Below are 21,463 nucleotides of genomic sequence, written 5' to 3' on the forward strand. Positions count from 1 at the left end.
ACACAAGCTTCCTGCATAAAAGACAAGACAATCCTGAGGTTGGAGAAATGATGTTTGAAACTTTAAGAAGAAATACCTGGGGCTGGAGATGTAGCTAAGTCGGTATACTGTTTGCCTGGCATGCCCAAAGGCCTGCGTTTGATTCCCAGCACCACATAAACTGGATATGTTGGCACAGAGGTGCCAAAGTGAATTAGAAATTCAGTGTGATTCTTGACTATATAACTAGTTACTTGAAAGCCCACATGGGACACATGAGACTTTGAAATGAAAAAGATGGGGCTACTGACATGATCTATCAGAAAGATGTTTGCTGCATCATCATGATGAAAATTTGCATTTGACAAATTTCAGCATCACAGCTTACAGTATGAAAGGACTGCAATCAAGCATCCTTGATAAAGGAGGATAAAACCTCAGAAGCACCAGATGCTAGGATTTTCCCAGAGAAGAGAAGCAGGAAGAACAAAGGGTTAATTAGGTCAGTGGTTGGCAGAGTTCAGCTTGGATGTTACCATTTAGCTCAGATCATCATTCTAAACACATGAGGTAAGCCTATGCACACTTGTAGTAAATATTTAAATCCCAGCCTGGGGTTTTTACCCTACCTTTGGTTATTGAGTTCCCAGATGAAAGACATACTCATAGCCTTTAGATTTACAATAAGACCTAAACAGCACAAGAGTTGGGCAGCTGCTTACCCTCCATGTTGTTAGAATCTACTTTTCTATTGATAACTCTGAGTTATTACTTACTATTTACTATGTTTCGTCAGTACTGCTCTTAACTCCAATTGGGCAGCTCTCAGGGCCATGCTCTCTTGACCTTTAATCCATGGTGGCTTCTCCTTCCTCCTTCCTGTACCTTCTTTTTCCTTGTGATCCTTCTTTCCCTCAAGCCTGTGAAATATAAGAGACCCCCACCTATGTCTCTTCTGCCCAGCTAATAGCTGTTGGCATCTTTATTCACCAGTCAGAATTAACTTGGGGCAGGCTCACAGGGGCTACATGCAGACTCCAGATCATTAGCCCCCCACCCCCAACATTACAGTAGGCAATAAAGGGCAAAACCTCAACACACACTCAACAATTAAGTACTGGTGTCAGGTCAAAGTGAAAGCAAGTGTGTTTTAAAAGGCAAATGAACCTATGCCTTTTTATCTTTTCATGATAGATTGGTGAAGTTCAAGCTGTTGCTCTTCTCTCACTTTTATTTGACTGCACATCCTTTCCTGTGTTTCTTGTCACTCACACTCATGTATAACATCTGCTTCTGACTTTGGGTGTTCTAAGATGTTGAATCATCCTTGTCCTTCAAGTAACAGACACCTGTTGACTAGATTCATGCTTATTCATGGCATAGAATAAATGTTTTCCATTGCTCGTCCTCAGAGTTCAGCAGAGTGTCTCTACAGTTATTATGCCTGGCATATTACTATAATAAAATATATAATTTTTTGTACACAAACAATGATCCTAAAATATAATCCCAATCATAATATAACTGTGAATAAATACCTACTTAATACTTAGCTATGTGCAAGGCACTATTGTGAGGACTCATTTGTACAAAGTCTGGTCCACACAGCCTCAGGATCTGGCAGTGTTTCTCTCTGCCTCTTTTACAGAGGAAAGCTGAGATAAGTCGAAATGTACTATTTTCAGGAGAATGAAGTAGGAGGGAATGAGTTAGACTTACTGAATTTCTTTAGGTGAAGTGTCTTGAAATCTTGTGCCACCAGAGTAAGTATTGGTGACATTTTAGCTGTGGCCTCTTCTGTAATCTTCAGTTCATTTGCATTTCTCAATGCTATGAACCTCATTTGTGATTACATCGTTATTTTAATGTATATTCACTTTGTGTAAATAAAAATGTGTGCTTCTGGAATCCCTGTTCCTTTGTCACTAAAGTTTTCAAATAACCTGTGGGAGTTTATTACTTTAATGGGCATAGATATCCTTCTCCCCTCCACCCCAGCTCCCAGAGGCTGGCCACCTCAGCTACACCAGGATCGAATGAGTAACACGAACAACCATTAGAGCTAACATCTACTGAGGAATAATTATTCTCTAGAGTAATGATGATGGGATTGGCTGCCCATTACCAATGTCTCCTGCCTTATTCTCCTATGAGACTTCCTTTATTTGGGTCTAAGAAGATGCCCTCTTATATTGAAAAACAGCTTTTCACTTTAACATGTCCTCAGCTAGAAATAAACTTCACACCCAAACAGAGTAAGACTATGGATAAAACATAAAGTGAATAAACAATTAATTAATTAAAAATGTGGTTCTTAGGAACAAAAATTTCCAACTAAGTGATTTTGGATCAAATTCCATCTGTGTTTTCTTACCCATAGGAAACAAATATGAACATGTTTAGTAGCTTAAACTAATATAATAATATCTTCTACCTGGAAGGGTACTGAGGTCATCAAATAAGATATGAATAAGAAATTCTTCACATGGTGCTTGATAAATAGAGCTCAATCCAGGAGCATAAACTAATAGCATGAATAACTCTGTTTCTTGAGTCATGGCCAAGAAGTGTGTACTACCGTACCCACATCTAAATTTAACTGGGTAGAATCTTGCCCAAAAGTCACTCCCTTAATTCAATTTAATATCTTTGAACACAGGATTAAGTACCATTTCACTTCCTGGTGTCCCTTTAATTCTCAAACTATATATTTTATATTTTTCTTTTCTGAGCTTGCTATGCTTAATCAAAACACTCTTCATGAGATTAACTAGAAAACAAACTCTATGATGAGTGTTTCTGTGTTTTTCTTTGTCAATGCAATTAGTCTGAATCTCTTCACCATAGCCTCAGGCATACTCTTCAGACAGGGGCAAAAAAAGCATGCATGTTCTTCCCCCAAAAACTACAAAAACAGTCTCTAACCACATGCTGAAATTCTTCTCGACTGAAACCTTTTGGGATAGATCTGCACAATTCAAATTACTCCCAGTAACAAAGTCTTCCATATTCCTACTAGTAGGCTATCAAACCCCATTTAAAGCATTCTATTTCTTTCCAAATCCAAAGTCCCCAAATTCACATTCTTCAAAACAAAACAAAACAAACAAACAAACAAAAAACAAAAAACAAAAAACAAAAAACAAAAAAACCCCTACATGGTCAGGTCTATCACAATACCCCAGTCCTTGGTACCAATTGCTGTCTTAGTTAGGGTTTTACTGCTGTGAACAGACACCATGACCAAGACAAGTCTTATAAAGGACATTTTTTCCCCCAGCCAGTTCTGAGGCTGAGCCGGGTTTATTTTTTCCTAGTCTGCTTTTACACCATTTTAATTACATGCAACTAGTAAGGTCAGTTCTAGCTTAAGGGAAAAAGCAAGACAAGAAACAGAATTAGTTAAGAACAAGCAAGGCAATAAACAAAGTCCTGTGATAATTGTTTCTAAGGCTTATCAGGATAACCAAGATACCTGACCCTACTTCCTGTCCTAGGCCAAAGTCATATTCTTGCCTGAAGCCTACTTCTTTGTTCTAGCCTAAAATCAGATTCCTGTCTGTGCTAACTTCCCTATCCTGGCCCAATGCCAAATTCCTGCCAAGCAGTCACAAAAACTTTCCTACCTCCTACTTTTTTATTTCATAAACAAGACTGCAGTTGACTCAAGTTGTTCTGAGAATGCTTTCCTTACCTGTAATAGAATATGCACTATCAAAAGCAATGCACCTCTGTCTTAGGTTGGTAAGGCTCTGTGCTGAACTTAACCAGTCTCTGAATGCCAGCCTGTTAAATTGGGGCTGACTTACAGGTTCAGAGGTTCAGTCCTTTATCATTAAGGTGGGAGTATGGTAGGATCCAGGCAGGCAAGGAATAGGCAGAGATGAGAGTTCTACATCTTCATCTAAAGGCTGCTAGCAGAATACTGGCTTCCAAACAGATAGGTTGAGGGTCTTAAAGCTCACACTCACAATGACACACCTATTTCAACAAGGTGACATTTACTCCAACAGGGCCACAACTTTTATAGTGTTACTCCCTGGGCTGAACATATACAAACCATCACAAATACTTAACTAAAGAGAAACCAGTCTGCATCACTGTCTGCCCCAACCTGCAGGGGGTTCAGTAGAGACCTGAGGAGGGGGTGAAAGAATGGGGGACAGGAGCAGCAAAGAAGGAGAGCAAGTAGATTGTCTGATCAAGCTCTCAAACTTTATTTCAGGGCAGTGGCTTAAAAAGACAAGCAAACAGGAAGGCCAAACAGAGCCTAAGACCAATTCATCACCCTCGCTACCATTCCATTGTTCTTTCTGTTCCTGCAATTCTAAAGTGTAAATTGTGGGTGTACTGATAAGAACAGATAACTTGCTAGGTTTCCCAGACACAGAGGCTGAGTAAGTGGGCCTGAAAAATTCCTGAGAACATTCCCGAAACAGAGGGTGTAAAAGTGGGCTTGGACCCTGGCAATTATCTATTCTATGATTTTTAAGAGCTCTTGAAAGATAAAAGCATGCATGTAATAATTATTCTTTTCCATCTACTGCAACATCTCATACACCTTCTAACTCTAAAACACAAAGCATGAATACAGGAGATAAGAAATAAGGTGCACCATCTCCCTATATTTTTTGTTTTTAGTACCTTCTATTACAATACTTACCCAGGCTTCCAGTCTCTTCATTGACACTTATTACAATGACATCATACAAATCTTCCAAATCAAATCAAGGAGACTCTTGAATTATCAAAAACAACTTGGTAATGAGATCCTTTTGGCTATGTACATTATGGAGTCTCATCTGGATATGATGACAGTGATTTAGGAAACATCAGTTATTGATTTGGCTTTGTCATGGATTCTGAATGCAAAACTCCTCACCAGGCATATTTATAACTCCCACTTGAAAACATTAGACCATTTTTCTTCTACTCTTAATAATTAGATAATTTCTTTCACTTTTAGCCAACAGCAATAATAGAAAAAGATGTGATCAAGGTTTTATTTGATGACTAGCAATGAGCCTTCATTTCTATCAGACTGGTCATTTCAGGAGATTTTACTTACATCAATGTAAAACTGTATTTTCAGCCTGCAGACATCCTCTGTCTGCATTCATCAGTCTCCACAGCTAAAAAGTGGAAAAGTTTCAAAAATCAATTATCATAAATACCTCTGACTAGAATAGTGGGAGCTGACATCATCTATGAAGTCAGTAAAGCAATAATTCTCCAAGACTCAATAATTCAAGTTGCTACATCCTGACATAGAACAACCACTGATTCATATTAATATCATTGTCTATATAAAATTGAATCTTTGTTTAAACCCTATGAACTGTGTAGTACGTCATACATGCACACATATTAGTAGAATATGGGCAAATATCTCAGAAAGATACATATTTGTGACCTTGGTAATGAGAAGTCCTCTGCTGCAACTTCTTAAGACTATAAATCAAGCATGCAACATGGGAATCACCCACAGGGCAGAGTATGACAGCAAATTTGAAAAAGGTAGAGGAGCCACCATAACTGGAACTCAAATAGACAAACAAACCCGAGGTATAGAAGAGGAAAACAGCTGTCAGGTATGAAGCATAGGTGTGGAAGACTTTAGAACTGCCTTTATTCTGTGTGATCCTCATGATGGAAATGTGTAGAGGATAGTTTTGATATTCTGCATGTGAACTCTGAATGTCCTGTTCCCCAATTGGTTCCTGATAAATCAATAAAGATGCTAGGCTAATAGTTGGGAGGAAGAGGTGGAAATTCCTGGTCTGTGAAGGTAGGCTAGCAGATGCAAGCAGAAGAAAGAAGTTGTAGCATTTTAGAAAGAGATAAAGCACCAACCATGTGAAATCTCAGGTGGGGTAGCCATTGGCCACCTCCCTAAATAGGGCTGGGATAGCAGATGGGAGATTAGAAACATAACTAAGTTAAGAGCAGATTTAGGGTGCTGAGCAGGAGAAGATAATCAGGCAATTAAAGTTGAGGGTAGATTTAGAGGTGTTGATCTGGAAGTAAAAAGAAGGTTGTGCTAGTCAAGGAGGGCTTAGAAGAGCCCAGTCATTGAGCTAAAAGCATATAAAAAATTAAGCTAATGTGTGCATGCATCCAAAGGTACCTGGGCTGGCCTGGTAGCTTAAAGCAGAGCAGCAGAAACTATATGCTACAGATAAGACTACATAGCCATATCATGATAAATAAGGCATTTGCTATTCCAAACAACGTGGTTAATATGGCAAGCAGAAGCTGTACAAAGAATTTGTCAGTGCAGGATAGATTTAATAGCTGGGGCATGTCACAGAAGAAATGTTTATTGAAGTTAGTCCAGAGAAGTAGAGCTGCAGCAAGGTACAAATCAGAGATACAAAAGTAGTAAGTCCAGTCATATAGGATCCCACCACCATCCAAGCACAGAGGGTAGGTGATATGATTGGTGATAGGTTACAAATGACAGCATACTTGTCACAGGCATGGCTGTCATGAGGAAATATTCACTTAGTCCTCTAGTGAAAAAGATAAAATATTATACCTTGTAGTTCACAAAGTGGATAGTTTGCTTCTCCTGGAAGAATTTGGAGAATGTCATGGTGATTGTTGAGGTGATATAGTATAAGACTTTGAAGGAAGATCATGAAGAAGAAATACACGAGTGTGTGGAGGTGTGAATCCATTCTTATTAAAACAATGAGGAATGTGTTCCAGTTGCAGATAAGAAAATGACTATTTCTGTGATGTGTGGGAATCTAAGAATCTCAGATGTATGAATTGTGTTATTTCCTTCCCCAATCATGGCCTTCATGATTATTGATGATGAAAAGCAACAACAGCAATGGAAGAAAAAGAAGAAGAAGAGGAGGAGGAGGAAGGGGGAGGAGGGGGAGGGGAGGAGGAAGAGGATGGGGAGAGGAAGGGGGAGGAGAGGGAGGGGGAGGGGAATGGGGGAGAGGGGAGGTCAAGGGAGGGGGAAGAGGAAGAGGAAGAAGAGGAAAAGGAAGAAGAATAAGAACAAGAACAAGGAGAAGAACTAGGAGAAGAAGAACAAGAAAAAGACAAGAAGAACAGGAACAAGAACAATAAGAAGAAGAAGGAGAGGGGAAAGAGGAGGAGGAGAAAGGAAAAGAAAACTAAAAAGAAAAGAAAATACATTGTTAACTTAGGTGAAATATTACAGTTAGTACATTATCCCTTTTCCTACCATTAAGTACTGGCAAGAGACATCTAAAATCTACATCATGAGAAGAGATTTTGAAAACTTGAAATGGCAACTTTTATGTGATTATTTATTAAATAATAAAAATTATGAATATATTTTTATAGTACTGTAAAAGTGGTCTTGGAGCACATGAGAAACATATACATTCAGGACAGCATTCAGAACTGTTAACACAGAAGACAAACTATAATATAAAACTCATTCTTGCTTTAGATAGAGATTGTACATTAGTGGCTGAAATACATTCAACATGAACAATGATGAAAGAGAATAATTGTAACCCATAAACATACATATAAACATATAAACACAAACACATACACAAATACATAAACACACATATAAACACATACACAAATACACAGAGGATTAGATTTACTGATTATCATATGTTGAACCATCCCTGTTTTTCTGGCATGAAGCCTATTTGATCATGGTGAATGATCTTTGTGATATGTTCTAAGATTTGAAATGCAAGAATTTTATTGAATATGTTTTTATCTCTTTCACAAGACAAACTGGCCTGCAATTTTCTTACTTTGTTAAGTCTTTACATGCTTTGAGTAGCAGGAGTACCTCTAGCAACATAAAATGAATGTGGCAGTAATCTTTCTGTTTCTATTTGAGAAATAATTTTGGCATTAGCTCTTTGTTGAACATTTGATTGAATTCTGCACTAAAACCATCTGCCCCATGGATTTTTTGGGTGGTAGGAGATTGTAATGACTACTTTTATATCATTAGGTGTTGCATGCCTGTATAAATTGTTTTTCTTATTTTGATTTAACTTTGATAAGTGGTACCTATCAAGAAAATTATCCATTTCCTTTAGAATTTCCAATTGTATGGAATACAACGTTTTTTTTTTCATCTTTATTGAATTGGGTATTTCTTATTTACATTTCGATTGTTATTCCCTTTCTCAGTTTCCAGACCAACATCCCCCTAACCCCTTCCCCTCCCCTTCTGTATGGGTGTTCCCCTCCCCATCCTCCCCTCATTACCGCCCTCCCCACAACAATCACGTTCGCTGGGGGTTCAGTCTTGGCAGGACCACGGGCTTCTCCTTCCATTGGTGCTCTTACTAGGCTACTCATTGCTACCTATGAGGTTGGAGCCCAGGGTCAGTCCATGTACAGTCTTTGGGTAGTGGCTTAGTCCCTGGAAGCTCTGGTTGGTTGGCATTGTTGTTCATATGGGGTCTAAAGCCCCTTCAAGTTCTTTCAGTCCTTTCTAAGATTCCTTCAACTGGGGTCCCGTTCTCAGTTCAGTGGTTTGCTGCTGGCATTGGCCTATGTATTTGCTGTATTCGGGGTGTGTCTCTCAGGAAAGATCTACATCTGGTTCCTGTCTGCCTGCACTTCTTTGCTTCATCCATCCTATCTAGTTTGGTGGCTGTATATGTATGGGCCACATGTGGGGCAGGCTCTGAATGGGTTTTCCTTCTGCCTCTGTTCTAAACTTTGCCTCCCTATTTCCTTCCAAGGGTATTCTTGTTCCCCTTTTAAAGAAGGAGTGAAGCATTTGCATTTTGGTCATCCTTCTTGAGTTTCATGTGTTCTGTGCATCTAGGGTAATTCGAGCATTTGGGCTAATATCCACTTATCAATGAGTGCATACCATGTGTGTTTTTCTGTGATTGGGTTACCTCATAAAGTTTATCCTTATGATTCTCTGGCTTCTGTCAATAGCTTTTATGTTCCCACTTTTGCTTCTGATTGTGTTAATTTGAATATTCTCTGGGTCTCTTAATTAATTTGGATAAGGGTTTGTCTATCCTGCTGATTTTTTTCAAAGAACCAGCCCTTTGTTTCATTGATTCTTTGTATTGTATATTTGTTTATTTGTTTCTATTTTATTTATTTCAGCCCTCAGTTTGATTATTTTCTGCCATTACTCCTCTTGGATGTGCTTACTTCTTTTTGTTCATGTGTGTTGCTAAGTTGTTACTGTGAATACTGTGAAATCTCTCTCTCTCTCTCTCTCTCTCTCTCTCTCTCTCTCTCTCCTCGTCCTCCTCCTTTTTCTTATTTATTTACTTAGTTTTGTGGAGATTTCTCTTAGCACCACTAACATTGCTGGTTGTGGTACTGGTATGTGTGAGTGTGTATGTGTGTGTGTGTTCCTTCTTTTGGTTTCAGTAGTGTGAGATTATTTCTTTCCTGTGTTTTCATGGGTGTAGTTAGACTTCTTAGATTGGAAATTTTTTATCTATTACTTTCTGTAGAGTTGGATTTGTAGATACATACTATTTAAATTTGGCTTTAACATGGAATATCTTATTTCCTCTTCCTATGGTAATTGAAAGTTTTGCTGGCTGTTACAGCCTGGGATGTCATTTCTATTCTCTTAGAGAGTACAGCAATTTGTTCAGGCCCTTCTGGCTTTAAGAATCTTGATAGAAAACTCAGGTGTAATTCTAATAAGTCTGAGTTTATATTTTACTTAGTGTTTTTCATTTGGAGCTTTTAGTATTCTTTCTTTGTTCTGTACATTTAATGGTGAAGTATTTTTTTTTTTTTTTGGTAATGGGACCTCCTTTTCTGGTCTAATATTTTTGGTGTTCTAGAAGCTTCTTGTACTTTCATAGGAGTGCCATTCTTAAGGTTAGGAAAATTTTCTTCTATGATTTTGTTGAAAATATTATCTGGATCATTGACTTGTGATTCTTCTCTTTCCTTTATCCTATTATTGTTAGGTTTGGTCTTTTCACACTGTCCCAGATTTTCTGGATGGGTTATTTCAGGAACTTTTTAGATTTAACAATTTTTTGACTGATATATCCATCTCTTCAATTGTATCTTCTTTGACTATAGACCTACAATCATCACAGATCCAGATTCTCTTGTTCATCTCTTGTGTTGGTGAAGTTTCCCTGTATAGTTCGTGTTTGAATTCCTAATTTTTTAAAATTTTGTAATTATATTTGTGCACAGAAAACTTAAGTGTACATTTAACCCAGTTTAGTGGTGAGTTCTTTAGCCTTTGCCTTTTCCCGCTTGGCAATGCGAGCCACAGACTTAGGACCCAGGACATTGCCTCCCCAGTGGCGGCAGATCTCATCATATCTGTCATTATAATTGGTCCCAATAGCTTCCATCAGCTTACCCAGAGCACCCTTGTGTTCCGAGCTAACCTGTGTGAAGGCAACAGTGGTGCATGTCTTTCTGTGGACCAGGTCTCCCAGCCTGGCCTTTCCCTTGATGATGCAGTAGGGCACCCCTATCTTTTGGCAAAGGGGAGGTAGGAAAACCACCAGCTCAGTGGGGTCTACATCATGGACAATCACCACCAGCTGATCCTTCTTGTTCTCCACCAAGGTGGTGACTGTATTGACCCCTGCTTGGAGGACAGGTGGTCTCTTATTTGGGACATCCTCTTTGCCAGCAGCTTTCTTCTCAGTGTGGGCCAGCAGCCTTTGTTTCTTTTCTGTTGCTTCTGTTTCCGACCTGCAGAAAAGAGCGACGACACAGTGTTCTTCTCAAAGCAGTTTATTCAGGAACCTTATAGCATGCAAGCAGGGATCTTTCTTTTCTTCTCCTTCTCCCTCAGCCCCTGAACACACTCCCTTATATCCTCCCTCAACTCCGCCTCATCCGTCCAGTCTGCATAATCTCAGTTCATAGGTCCACATCACATGGCCTGATCTTGCATCATGGTGCGCCTGCGCAGCTCTCACAATGGATGTGGCTAGTTTCAGGTGTGTGAGGAAGTCAGGTGCTAGTCACGAGACTTATCTGCAGTCCCGGGCGCCATCTTGGGACTGCCACCACACCTGCTCCCCACATCTCCCCCTTCTTTATGTTTTTGGCAGAGAGAATGCCTGTTTTAGGTTGCCCCCCTGCAGCAATGCCCCTTACCTGTCATCGGGAGACAAACAGCTTAGGTTTGATCCCTGTCTTAGTTTGGTGACATGCCCAGGGAGCCTTACCTGTCATTGACTACTTCTCTAGTACGCCAAGCCATACTTGAGACTGTCCCATCTCCACCGCTACAGAAACCTGCATCATTAAGGCTTGAGTTCTGCGCTGACGAAACTATATACAGCACATGCACCAAAAGGCCAGGACGCTAATAAGAATCCGGCATAGGGCAAGTCCAGCAAGCCCAGCCCATTCTTTCAGCCGTGAGGCAACGGTGGCAATCTAATCAGCCAGTCCTCCAGCTAAGGACATGCTCTGTGTCGGCTTGAATCATCCTTTGTGGTGTGCTGCTATGGTTCTGGTCCACTGCTTTGCTGTCTGTGAGTTTGGAAGCTTCAGCTGTTAGGAACCAGAGGCTGGTTAGCTTTGAGGCTGCAGAGGGCTCTTCGTGCTGCAGCAGACTTTGCGATCCAGTAGCTCTGGCCAACACCTTTAAACTTCCCCTTTCCCACCACTTCCACGGTGACTGTCCACTCGAGTGGAGTTGATATGGACAATGGATTGTCTCAATTCCTGAACTAGTCCATCAAAGTGTTGAGACCAAATTTCTGTAAGATACTGAGATATGTTACAGTATATCTGAGCAGCACAACTGACATTCACAAATGGTATGGAGGTGACACACAGTCCTGAATATTTCCCCTCACAACCCAATTGCATTAACTCCATCATAATATCTGCTTGTTCCTGGAGCAAATCGATCCTTTGATACAGCAGCAAAATTCCCGCTTTCAACTGACTATTAATATTATCCTGAATATCTAAAGCTTCTGCAATACCTGCAGATAAATTACTTATAGCTGCTACAGTCTGTACTACAGAGGTAAGGGATATGGCCGCAGCAATGGCTGTGGTGGCAGAAACTGCTATAGCAGTAACAATGGCTGCAGCAATGCCAAAAACTCTCCAGATTTCCGGATGTAAGCTACATCCCTCTGCCCCGCCTGGAGCGTACGGAGGCGGATGAGGCGGCCCCAGAGCCGATGGTTCTACCTTTAGTTTCACTTTCTCCAAGCTGTCGGCGATGCTTTCCAGATCGTCTTCCAACATTTCCCCCTCGCTAGAATTTCCTTCGGTCTCTAATTTTTGAGAACGTTCCTCCCTAACCTGATTTAGTGCCTCATTTCCCTTTTTGAGCTCTGCGCCACACCTTTCCTCATCCCCTATGCAATTTTTCACTAATTTCCACACTGGCAGCACTCCTTTTGGTAAATCCTTGGCAAACCTCAAATCTTTCCCTAATTTCTTCCAACTCGGCATTGTAAGATGTCCTGTCACCGGAAACCATGGAGCAATCTGGTCCACTGCTTTTAAAAAATTCTCTACTATTTCTTTCTTTAGCCCGATTCCTTTCACTTTTAACAAATCCTTGAGGGCTTGGTGAACTGTCTGAGCTGATGTTGAGTTCCCTATTGTGCTTGGTGTGACTTGTCCCAAAGCCGGGAACCTTATAGTCTCAATCCGAGAGCTTTTCTCGTCCGACTTACTTGGGAACTTACCCACTAGCTGCCCTGACCGCAATAAGTTCTGAACGAATGACCCCGTACCAGCCACCACTTGTTGCTTCTGTTTCCAACCCGCAGAAAAGAGCGACGACACAGCGTTCTTCTCAAAGCAGTTTATTCAGGAACCTTACAGCATGCAAGCAGGAATCTTTCTTTTCTTCTCCTCCTCCCTCAGCCCCCGAACACACTCCCTTATATCCTCCCTCAACTTCGCCTCATCCGTCCAGTCTACGTAATCTCAGTTCATAGGTCCACATTACATGGCCTGATCTTGTGTCATGGTGCACCTGCACAGCTTTCACAATGGACATGGCTAGTTTTAGGTGTGTGAGGAAGTGAGGTGCTAGTCATGAGACTTAGCTGCAGTCCTGGGTGCCATCTTGGGACTGCCACCACACCTGCTCCCCACAATTTTCCTGCTTTGTTTCTGGCTTGTACTTGTGGGCAGGCTTAGCAGCTGAGTCACTGTTTGCCTGTCTAGGGCCAGGGTGGACTGGTTGATGGCAGGAGGTACCTTGAGCTGCTTATATATGATGGCTCTTTGCTGCTGCAACCTGATGTAGCGGGGCCATTTGACAAAGCGTGTTAGATCTCTTTTGGGCTGGATGTCCTGCCCAATGCCAAAGGTCTTAGGCCTCTTCTCAAAGGATTGACCACCTTTTTGGCCTCCTGTTTCTTGACCATGGGGGGAGCGGGGCCACCTTCATCCTCTTGGCCTTCTTTCGTTTGGGCATCTTGTTCGGCTGAAGGAGAGAGAAAGAAGCCCTAAATTTTTATTTTCAGAATTTTCTTAGTTTTATTTTCTTTAGTGCTTCTATTTTCATATTCAGGTCTTGAGTAGTTTTTTTCAAGTGTTTATGTTTTCTTTCTTTAAGGGGTTTTTCATTTTTTCTAATTCTTTGCTTTTCTTAATTTCTTTAAGGACCTCTGTCATCTTTATGTAGTTGGTTTAAGAAGTTCTTTTGCTTCAGCTATGTTGGAATATTCAGGACCTGCTGTGATAGTATATCTGTGCTTTGGAAGAGAAATATTGGCTTGGTTGTATTGATTGAGATTTTATACTGATGTCTACATATCTTGGTTTGGTAGGATTATAGGTCTATGTGCAAATTTTTTGGCTAAGTTTGTGTTGGATGGTTGTTTTTTCCTTAGATTCTGTTTCTTCCTTGGATCTTTTGAGAGAGTGATGGCTGTGGCTCAACTGTTGTCTTCACAGGGAATTCCTGCTGGTGTTGTAGGTTGGGATTCTGGGATAAGTTGGATAAAGGAAAGTTGAGGGAGAAAGTCTTTGTGAACTGTCAGGGATGGGTTGAAAGGAAAAGGGAGTCTTCAGTAGGTTTCTTCCAATGGGTATGGTGATGAGACCTGGGCAGGGTATCAAGATGTGGGATATGGGATGTTGGTTGCTTCTTAGGGGCAAAAGGAAATGTTTTGGTTTCCATTCATCCTATTTGTTTTCCTCGGCAGAGGAACCCTTGTGTTACCTACTGGGGTTGGGAACTTCATAAAGGTATCAAGAGAGGATGGGGAGGGAAGTTAGAACTGGGTGGACTTTAGGATCCAAAAGAGGTATGATCAATGGGAATGGAAAACTGCAGTTGGTATTCTGTTGCAGCTCTGAGTATGAAATTGGAGTTTAGATTTGGAGGAACAGGAAGAGAAGAGAATATCAGAGGCCTACCTTGGCATGTCTATACATGTGGCTTATAACCATTGAATCTTAAGTTACATATTTTATCTTTAGCTTCAGAAGAAAAAATTATATAACTAAATTTATGGCAAAATATATTACTTTTCTATAATCTTTTTGCAATTAAATTTAAGCAGCAAATACCTTTTGAACTTAAGAATTTGACTTCATGTGAGAATCCTTCATGCATCATTACTATATTCCATTTAATCAGTGTTATTTTAGATATAGCTCTCTTAATTTGTTTGGAATCCATTTATCTTACATTCTTTGATAATTTCAGAATTGAAGGAATTGGAGATTGCATGAAATTCTTGTTGTCTATAAGTCCCCAAAGAAAACTTTAGCATAGTTTATAGTAAAAAATTAGCTAACGGGGGTTGGGGATTAAGCTCAGTGGTAGAGCACTTGCATAGCAAGCGCAAGGCCCTGGGTTCAGTCTCCAGCTCCAAAAAAAAAAAAAAAAAATTTGTAGAAGGTGAAAGAGTTAGAAATTTTTGGGTTGTTGGGTATCTGGAGTTTCTGATCAAACTAAGTCAGATGTTAAAGGCATGAGTTTCTGTTCTGTTGAACAAACAATGAAAAGAGCTCAGGTCAAAGCTTTATTTTGTTTACTATTTCTGAACCCAAGGAATGCTTACAATTTTCTGTAAGGACAGGACCCAGGGCTGAAAAGTCTTCTATTGCAGCAGGACAATCTTAAAAAGTTGGATGTTTCCGAATACTTTGAAGAAATAATGAAAGATTTCTGATGTAACATGAAAGGATAAACCTTCAGGATGTACAAGGGTTATGTTTCAGTAGCATTAAATCAGTCACAGTACATATTGCTATTATTAATTTCAATCTTTCTTCAATGTAAGTAGGTAGTTTGTTGGGAAAAATCTGTCAGAAATCTCAGAATCTTTTAGTAGCAGCATCCCAGCTTCTTCTGTAGCCTCTTTACAGCATCTTTGATTTCCTTGTTCCTCAGACTATACACCAAAGGGTTCAACATAGGAATCACCACTGTGTAGAAGACAGACACAAATCTGTCAAAGCTGGAGGAGCCACCAGAGCTGGAACTCAAATAGACAAAAGCACTGGAGGTGTAGAATAGGGAAACAGCTGTCAGGTGAGAAGCACAGGTGTTGAAGGCCTTGGACCTACCCTTAGCTGAAGTGATCTTCATAATGGACAAGACGATATAGACATAGGATACCATGATGGCTAAGGCATTTGAAAGACAAAACAACATTGTTAATATGAGAAGCACTACCTGCGCAAAAAAAGTGTCTGTGCAGGATAGATTTAATAGCTGAGGCATGTCACAGAAGAAATGTCTGATGACATTAGGTCCACAGAATTGGAGCTGCAGCAAGGTACACACCTGAGATACAGAACCTATGAGTCCTGCTGTATAGCTTCCCATCACCATTTGAGAACATAGTGTGGGTGACATGATGGATGAGTAGAGAAGAGGATTACAAATGGCAGCATACCTGTCATAGGCCATGGCTGTCATGAGGCAAGATTCACTCAGTCCCATAGTGGAAAAGATAAAGTATTGAACAATGCAGCCCACAAAGCTGATAGTTTGATTTTCCTGGAAGAGGTTGGAAAGCATTTTTGGGACTGTAGAAGAGATATAGCAAATGTCTATAAAGGCCAGATTGCTGAGGAAGAAGTACATAGGTGTGTGGAGGTAGGAGTCCATCCTTATTAAAACAATAAGGGACAGGTTCCAGGTTAGCGTTGTAATATAAAGGGTGAGGAACATAACTAAGAGCAGTACTTTGATATGGGGGAAATCAGAGAATCCCAGAAGGATGAATTGTACGATCTCAGTAATGTTTCTTTCTTTAATCATTGCCTCCGTGATCCTAGTTAATATTTGGGAGTAAAAAAAGAACACGTGATTGGCTCAAGTAAAATACTAACATTTTGTGTCTCCACCTCTGATTCTGAAGAGGGAGAAACTCCATTGCTTTTCCATAGAAAAGGCCTGGTGTTTCCTTTCCAGCTGTTAATGAAAACCTGCTCGTTTTCCAGAATATTATCTGATTCATATGTCATGAGTATTTAAAAAGATAATTAAAAGATTGACTAGAAACATTCATTAATGAGCCCATGAAATTGCTGAGCTTATGAAATAGATGGCAAGTGTGATTGATGAAATTAATTGAGTTTTGTGGTTTACTGACACTTTTGAGTATAATTGCTGCTTAAGACTCATGACTGTGTAGGTGTTGTTCTTTCAAAATTAATATGAAGTAGTTTTGCATCCCAGATTATCATTTTAGTAATTTTTATGATCTTTTTCATTTAGGAAAAGTTACTCTATTTATGAGAATCTCTCAAGTGCTTTGCTAATGTACTTATACAAGATTTTGAAAGTAGTCTGAAGTATTATATAATTTATAATTGTGATAGAATTATTCATTTGTGCCCAATCAAATCATGGACTAAATCTTGGGAATTCTTTCCAATCTGGAAGTAGGCAATTTATTCTTGGCTCTAAGGAAGGATTATCTTCATTTCAGGGTATTTTTGTTAGTGGACAGCACAATAGCAGGAATTCGATCAAAGTTTCAGAATAAGAGGTTTAGGTGTGATGACCCTTACATTGTGAGTTTGTCTTCGCTGCTTTACATAACTAAAGTTTCTCTTTTCAGCTTTGGTGTATTCTCTGTAGCCCATTATCCACAGAAAAGACTGAGGAAATGTGGATTCTTACTTTTATTCTCAGTATCAATGTTTTTGATAATTCATTCACTGTCTTTCACAAATATGTTCCCTGTGTTCACTATCTCTCTGGACAGCTAGAGAAGGAAAGTTTTCTGATGTAAACCTTAAATGAGAACTTCATTAGGTACAAGTAGCTAATGGATATGTTTCCCAGTGCTGATCTGACAAAGATGTGATCAGTTTGAGGTGTGTGAGGCACAAAAACAGGTGAAGCAGAGAATGTTGCTGAATAACAGATGATTTGATTTAAAGAAGCCAGAAGGCTGATGTTCAGACCCATGCTATCTGCTCATGTTGCCTGAGTTTGGATATCTGCTTTGTCATCCTGGTTTTCTCAGACTTGCCAGCACAACCAAGCAGATCAATAAAGAGCTGTTTGAAGCCTTCCAATGGGCAAAAGAAATGACTGTGTCATTCCTTTAACACTTACCTTATCTCTAGCTAACCGGAAGTTATGGATCAAGCTATATATTTCTACAGAGACTGAGTTCTTATTTTTAAAGCAGAATTCTGAAGAAGAGAAACAAAATATTATTCCAATGATGAAGAAAAGGGCAAACTGTAGAGATGAAGAAAAGTGCAAGTGTAGATAAGCATATTTTTATCTCAACTAACATTCTTGAAACAAATTTAAGTTTGTTTTGATTTACATCTCTCTGGAAGCCTTACGCCACTGTCAGGGTTGAGATTCACAGTTTCTTTAGGTTGAAGATCCCTCTATTCCCTTATAATACAAGTCAACAAACAGAAGGCAAAAAATGTTGAAGTAAGATATTTAGCATTTTAACACACTTCACTCTCCAAATTAATTTAGAATTTTATGTTTGAGTTAATTCTACTTATTGAAGTTCGGTAATCTGGGTAAAGAGAAAGAAATGGTTTTCAGAGTAAGAAAGTTTGAGGTGAGGGGAGATGGATGGATGAGGTAATTATCTATAAACCTTGTCCCATATAAGTCCTACTGTAAAAACTTCATAGGTCTTGACATAACACAGATTCTACATTCACAGTCTTGACATTTAGCTCCAACCCCAATCCTATAAGAAGATGTGGTTCTTTTGGAAGGTTCAAACTACCTGTTTTTCTTTCTGTGTACTTTCCTGATGAGTGCAATTTTTCTTCTTAGCGAATGCTTTTGGCCATGGACTTAGTTATCCACTCACAGCAAGTGATACAGGAACACTGGGATCCTGTTGAGTGTTAAGGTGGAAGGAGAAAAGCCAATTACATGGAAATACTACAGATAGTTTCTCTCTGGTGTAATGGTTGCTAGGGTGACTTCCCTAATGATTTTGGGCCCACTTTGCCATGTGTTTTGATTCTCCACTTCCCTCTCGTCCTATAATGATCTCAGGGTTATTACTCTATGGACCCAAGAGCTATTTGTAGAAAGATCACAGGAGATCTTCTAGTCTTCAAACTCCAAACTTTTAGGTTGCAATCATGAGATCAGAAATGTTAAAGAATTTTCCCCTAGTGACACAGCTGGCTAGTCACATAGCTTGATAACAGTTGGTTGCTCTTGCATACACTGCCTTGTTCACAATGCACTTTTAAAGCTACACAGACATTTTTCTTCAAACTCTTAACCTAAACCAATCATCCTAACAGTAATATTTTCTCCATACAAATGAGAGGAATTTCAAGTGCTTACATTCAAAACATACAAAGAACTCAAGAAGGTAGACCGCAGGGAGACAAATAACCTTATTCAGAATGGAGTTCAGAGCTGAACAAAGAATTCACAGCTTAGGAATGCCAAGTGGCTGAGAAACACCTAAAGAAATATTCAACATCTTTAGTCATAAGGGAAATGCAAATCAAAACAACCCTGAGATTTCACCTCACACCATTGAGAATGGCTAAGGTCAAAAACTCAGGTGACAGAAAATGCTGGCGAGGATGTGGAGAAAGAGCAACACTCCTCCATTTTTGGTGGGATTGCAGCTGGTACAACCATTCTGGAAATCAGTCTGTAGGTTCCTCAGAAAATTGGACATTGAACTGCCTGAGGATCCATCTATTCCTCTCTTGGGCATATACCCAAAAGATGCCCCAACATATAAAAAAGACACATGCTCCACTATGTTCATCGCAGCCTTATTTATAATAGCCAGAAGCTGGAAAGAACCCAGAGGCCCTTCAACAGAGGAATGGATACAGAAAATGTGGTACATCTACACAATGGAATATTACTCAGCTATCAAAAACAATGACTTTATGAAATTCATAGGCAAATGGATGGCAACTGAGTGAGGTAACCCAATCACAGAAAAACACATATGGTATGCAGTCATTGGTAAGTGGATATTAACCCAAATGCTTGAATTACCCTAGATGCAGAGAACACATGAAACTCAAGATGGATGATCAAAATGCAAATGCTTCACTTCTTTAAAAGGGGAACAAGAATACCCTTGGCAGGGAAGAGAGAGGCAAAGATTAAAACAGAGGCAGAATATACACCCATTCACAGCCTGCCCCATATGTGGCCCATACATATACAGCCGCCCAATTAGACAAGATGGATGAAGCAAAGAAGTGCAGGCTGATAGGAACTGGATGTAGATCTCTCCTGAGAGACACAGCCAAAATACAGCAAATACATAGGCGAATGCCAGCAGCAAACCACTGAACTGAGAACAGAACCCCTGTTGATGGAATCAGAGAAAGGACTGGAAGGGCTTGAAGGGGCTTGAGACCCCATATGAACAATAATGCCAACCAAGCAGAGCTTCCAGGGACTAAGCCACTACCCAAAGACTATACATGGACTGAACCTGGGCTCCAACCTCATAGGTAGCAATGAATAGCCTAGTAAGAGCACCAGTGGAAGGCAAAGCCCTTGGTCCTGCTAAGACTGAACCCCCAGCGAATGTGATTTTTGGGGGGAGGGTGGGGAGGGGAACACCCATATAGAGGTGGAGGGGGAGGTGTTAGGGGGATGTTGGCCTGAAAACTGGGAAAGGGAATAACAATTGAAATGTAAATAAGAAATACTCAAGTTAATAAAGAAAAAAAAGAATAATAATAAATATCAGTACCAAAAACATGTCATTCCAGGAAAATCCTGAATACTCTCTTCATATAGAGTAATTTTGGGTGTTCTCTTCATTTTCTTATACTTTAAAGCATGCCTCAAAAAAAAGTTTGTATAATTTAAAAAACAAAACACAACAAAACAAAATACTTGTTTGTAGACTTTTGTTTGAATGTTGATTATTCAAACTCAATTCCTCATTCTAATGCTTCAACCACCTTACTGACTGAGCCATGCCCCAAGCCACAAACATGTTAACCTAAATGCCATTCACAAACCCAAGGTGTGCTTTAAAACAACATTGCTTCTTAGATAACTTGTTATGCTTTGTAAATCTAAGCTAAATCTCAACCCTGTGAGCTGAGTTCTATATAACTGTATTCTCAGGTAAAATGATGAATGCACTGTGTTTGCTGCTCTTCTAGAGTAATACAGTTTTACACAACTGAGTCTCTTTCCAGTAATGGCGACCTAACTTCTTTTTTTTTTCCTTTTTTTTTTTTTTATTAACTTGAGTATTTCTTATATACATTTCGAGTGTTATTCCCTTTCCCGGTTTCCGGGCAAACATCCCCCTCCCCCCTCCCCTTCCTTATGGGTGTTCCCCTCCCAACTCTCCCCCCATTGCCGCCTTCCCCCCACCAGTCTAGTTCACTGGGGCTTCAGTTTTAGCAGGACCCAGGGCTTCCCCTTCCACTGGTGCTCTTACTAGGATATTCATTGCTACCTATGAGGTCAGAGTCCAGGGTCAGTCCATATATAGTCTTTAGGTAGTGGCTTAGTCCCTGGAAGCTCTGGTTGCTTGACATTGTTGTACATATGGGGTCTCGAGCCCCTTCAAGCTCTTCCAGTTCTTTCTCTGATTCCTTCAACGGGGTCCTGTTCTCAGTTCAGTGGTTTGCTGCTGGCATTCGCCTCTGTATTTGCTGTATTCTGGCTGTGTCTCTCGGGAGAGATCTACATCCGGCTCCTGTCGGTCTGCACTTCTTCGCTTCATCCATCTTGTCTAATTGGGTGGCTGTATATGTATGGGCCACTTGTGGGGCAGGCTCTGAATGGGTGTTCCTTCAGTCTCTGTTTTAATCTTTGCCTCTCTCTTCCCTGCCAAGGGTATTCTTTTTCCTCATTTAAAGAAGGAGTGAAGCATTCACATTTTGATCATCCGTCTTGAGTTGCATTTGTTCTAGGCATCTAGGGTAATTCAAGCGTTTGCGACCTAACTTCTGAACTCATGCTCTCAGTCATTCCTCTAATCACATCCTGAATTTTCCAAAGTATCTTTTTTTTTCTTTTTTCTTTTTTTATTAACTTGAGTATTTCTTATATACATTTCGAGTGTTATTCCCTTTCCGGGTTTCCGGGCAAACATCCTCCTCC

The 21,463-nt window shown here is 40.0% G+C and overlaps 1 protein-coding gene and 2 pseudogenes across 1 annotated transcript; all 3 read right to left on the bottom strand.

The window, feature by feature from the left end:
* Or5q2-ps1 (olfactory receptor family 5 subfamily Q member 2, pseudogene 1) lies at positions 6,145–6,659 on the bottom strand (annotated as a pseudogene).
* On the bottom strand, positions 10,155–13,500 carry Rpl7a-ps9 (ribosomal protein L7a, pseudogene 9; annotated as a pseudogene).
* A 1,726-nt stretch (positions 13,501–15,226) lies between these two features.
* Positions 15,227–16,168, bottom strand: Or5an1b (olfactory receptor family 5 subfamily AN member 1B). Its single transcript, NM_001001041.1, has one exon. The coding sequence runs from the start codon at positions 16,166–16,168 to the stop codon at positions 15,227–15,229; it is 942 nt and encodes a 313-aa protein (NP_001001041.1).
* Positions 16,169–21,463: the final 5,295 nt, after the last annotated feature.

The sequence above is a fragment of the Rattus norvegicus genome, chromosome 1 (genome assembly GCF_036323735.1).
Source record: "Rattus norvegicus strain BN/NHsdMcwi chromosome 1, GRCr8, whole genome shotgun sequence".
Classification (NCBI taxonomy): domain Eukaryota; kingdom Metazoa; phylum Chordata; class Mammalia; order Rodentia; family Muridae; genus Rattus; species Rattus norvegicus.

Coding starts and splice junctions, on each gene's coding strand:
- Or5an1b (NM_001001041.1), bottom strand. CDS start 16,168: ATGATTAAAGAAAGAAACATTACTGAGATCGTACAATTCATCCTTCTG.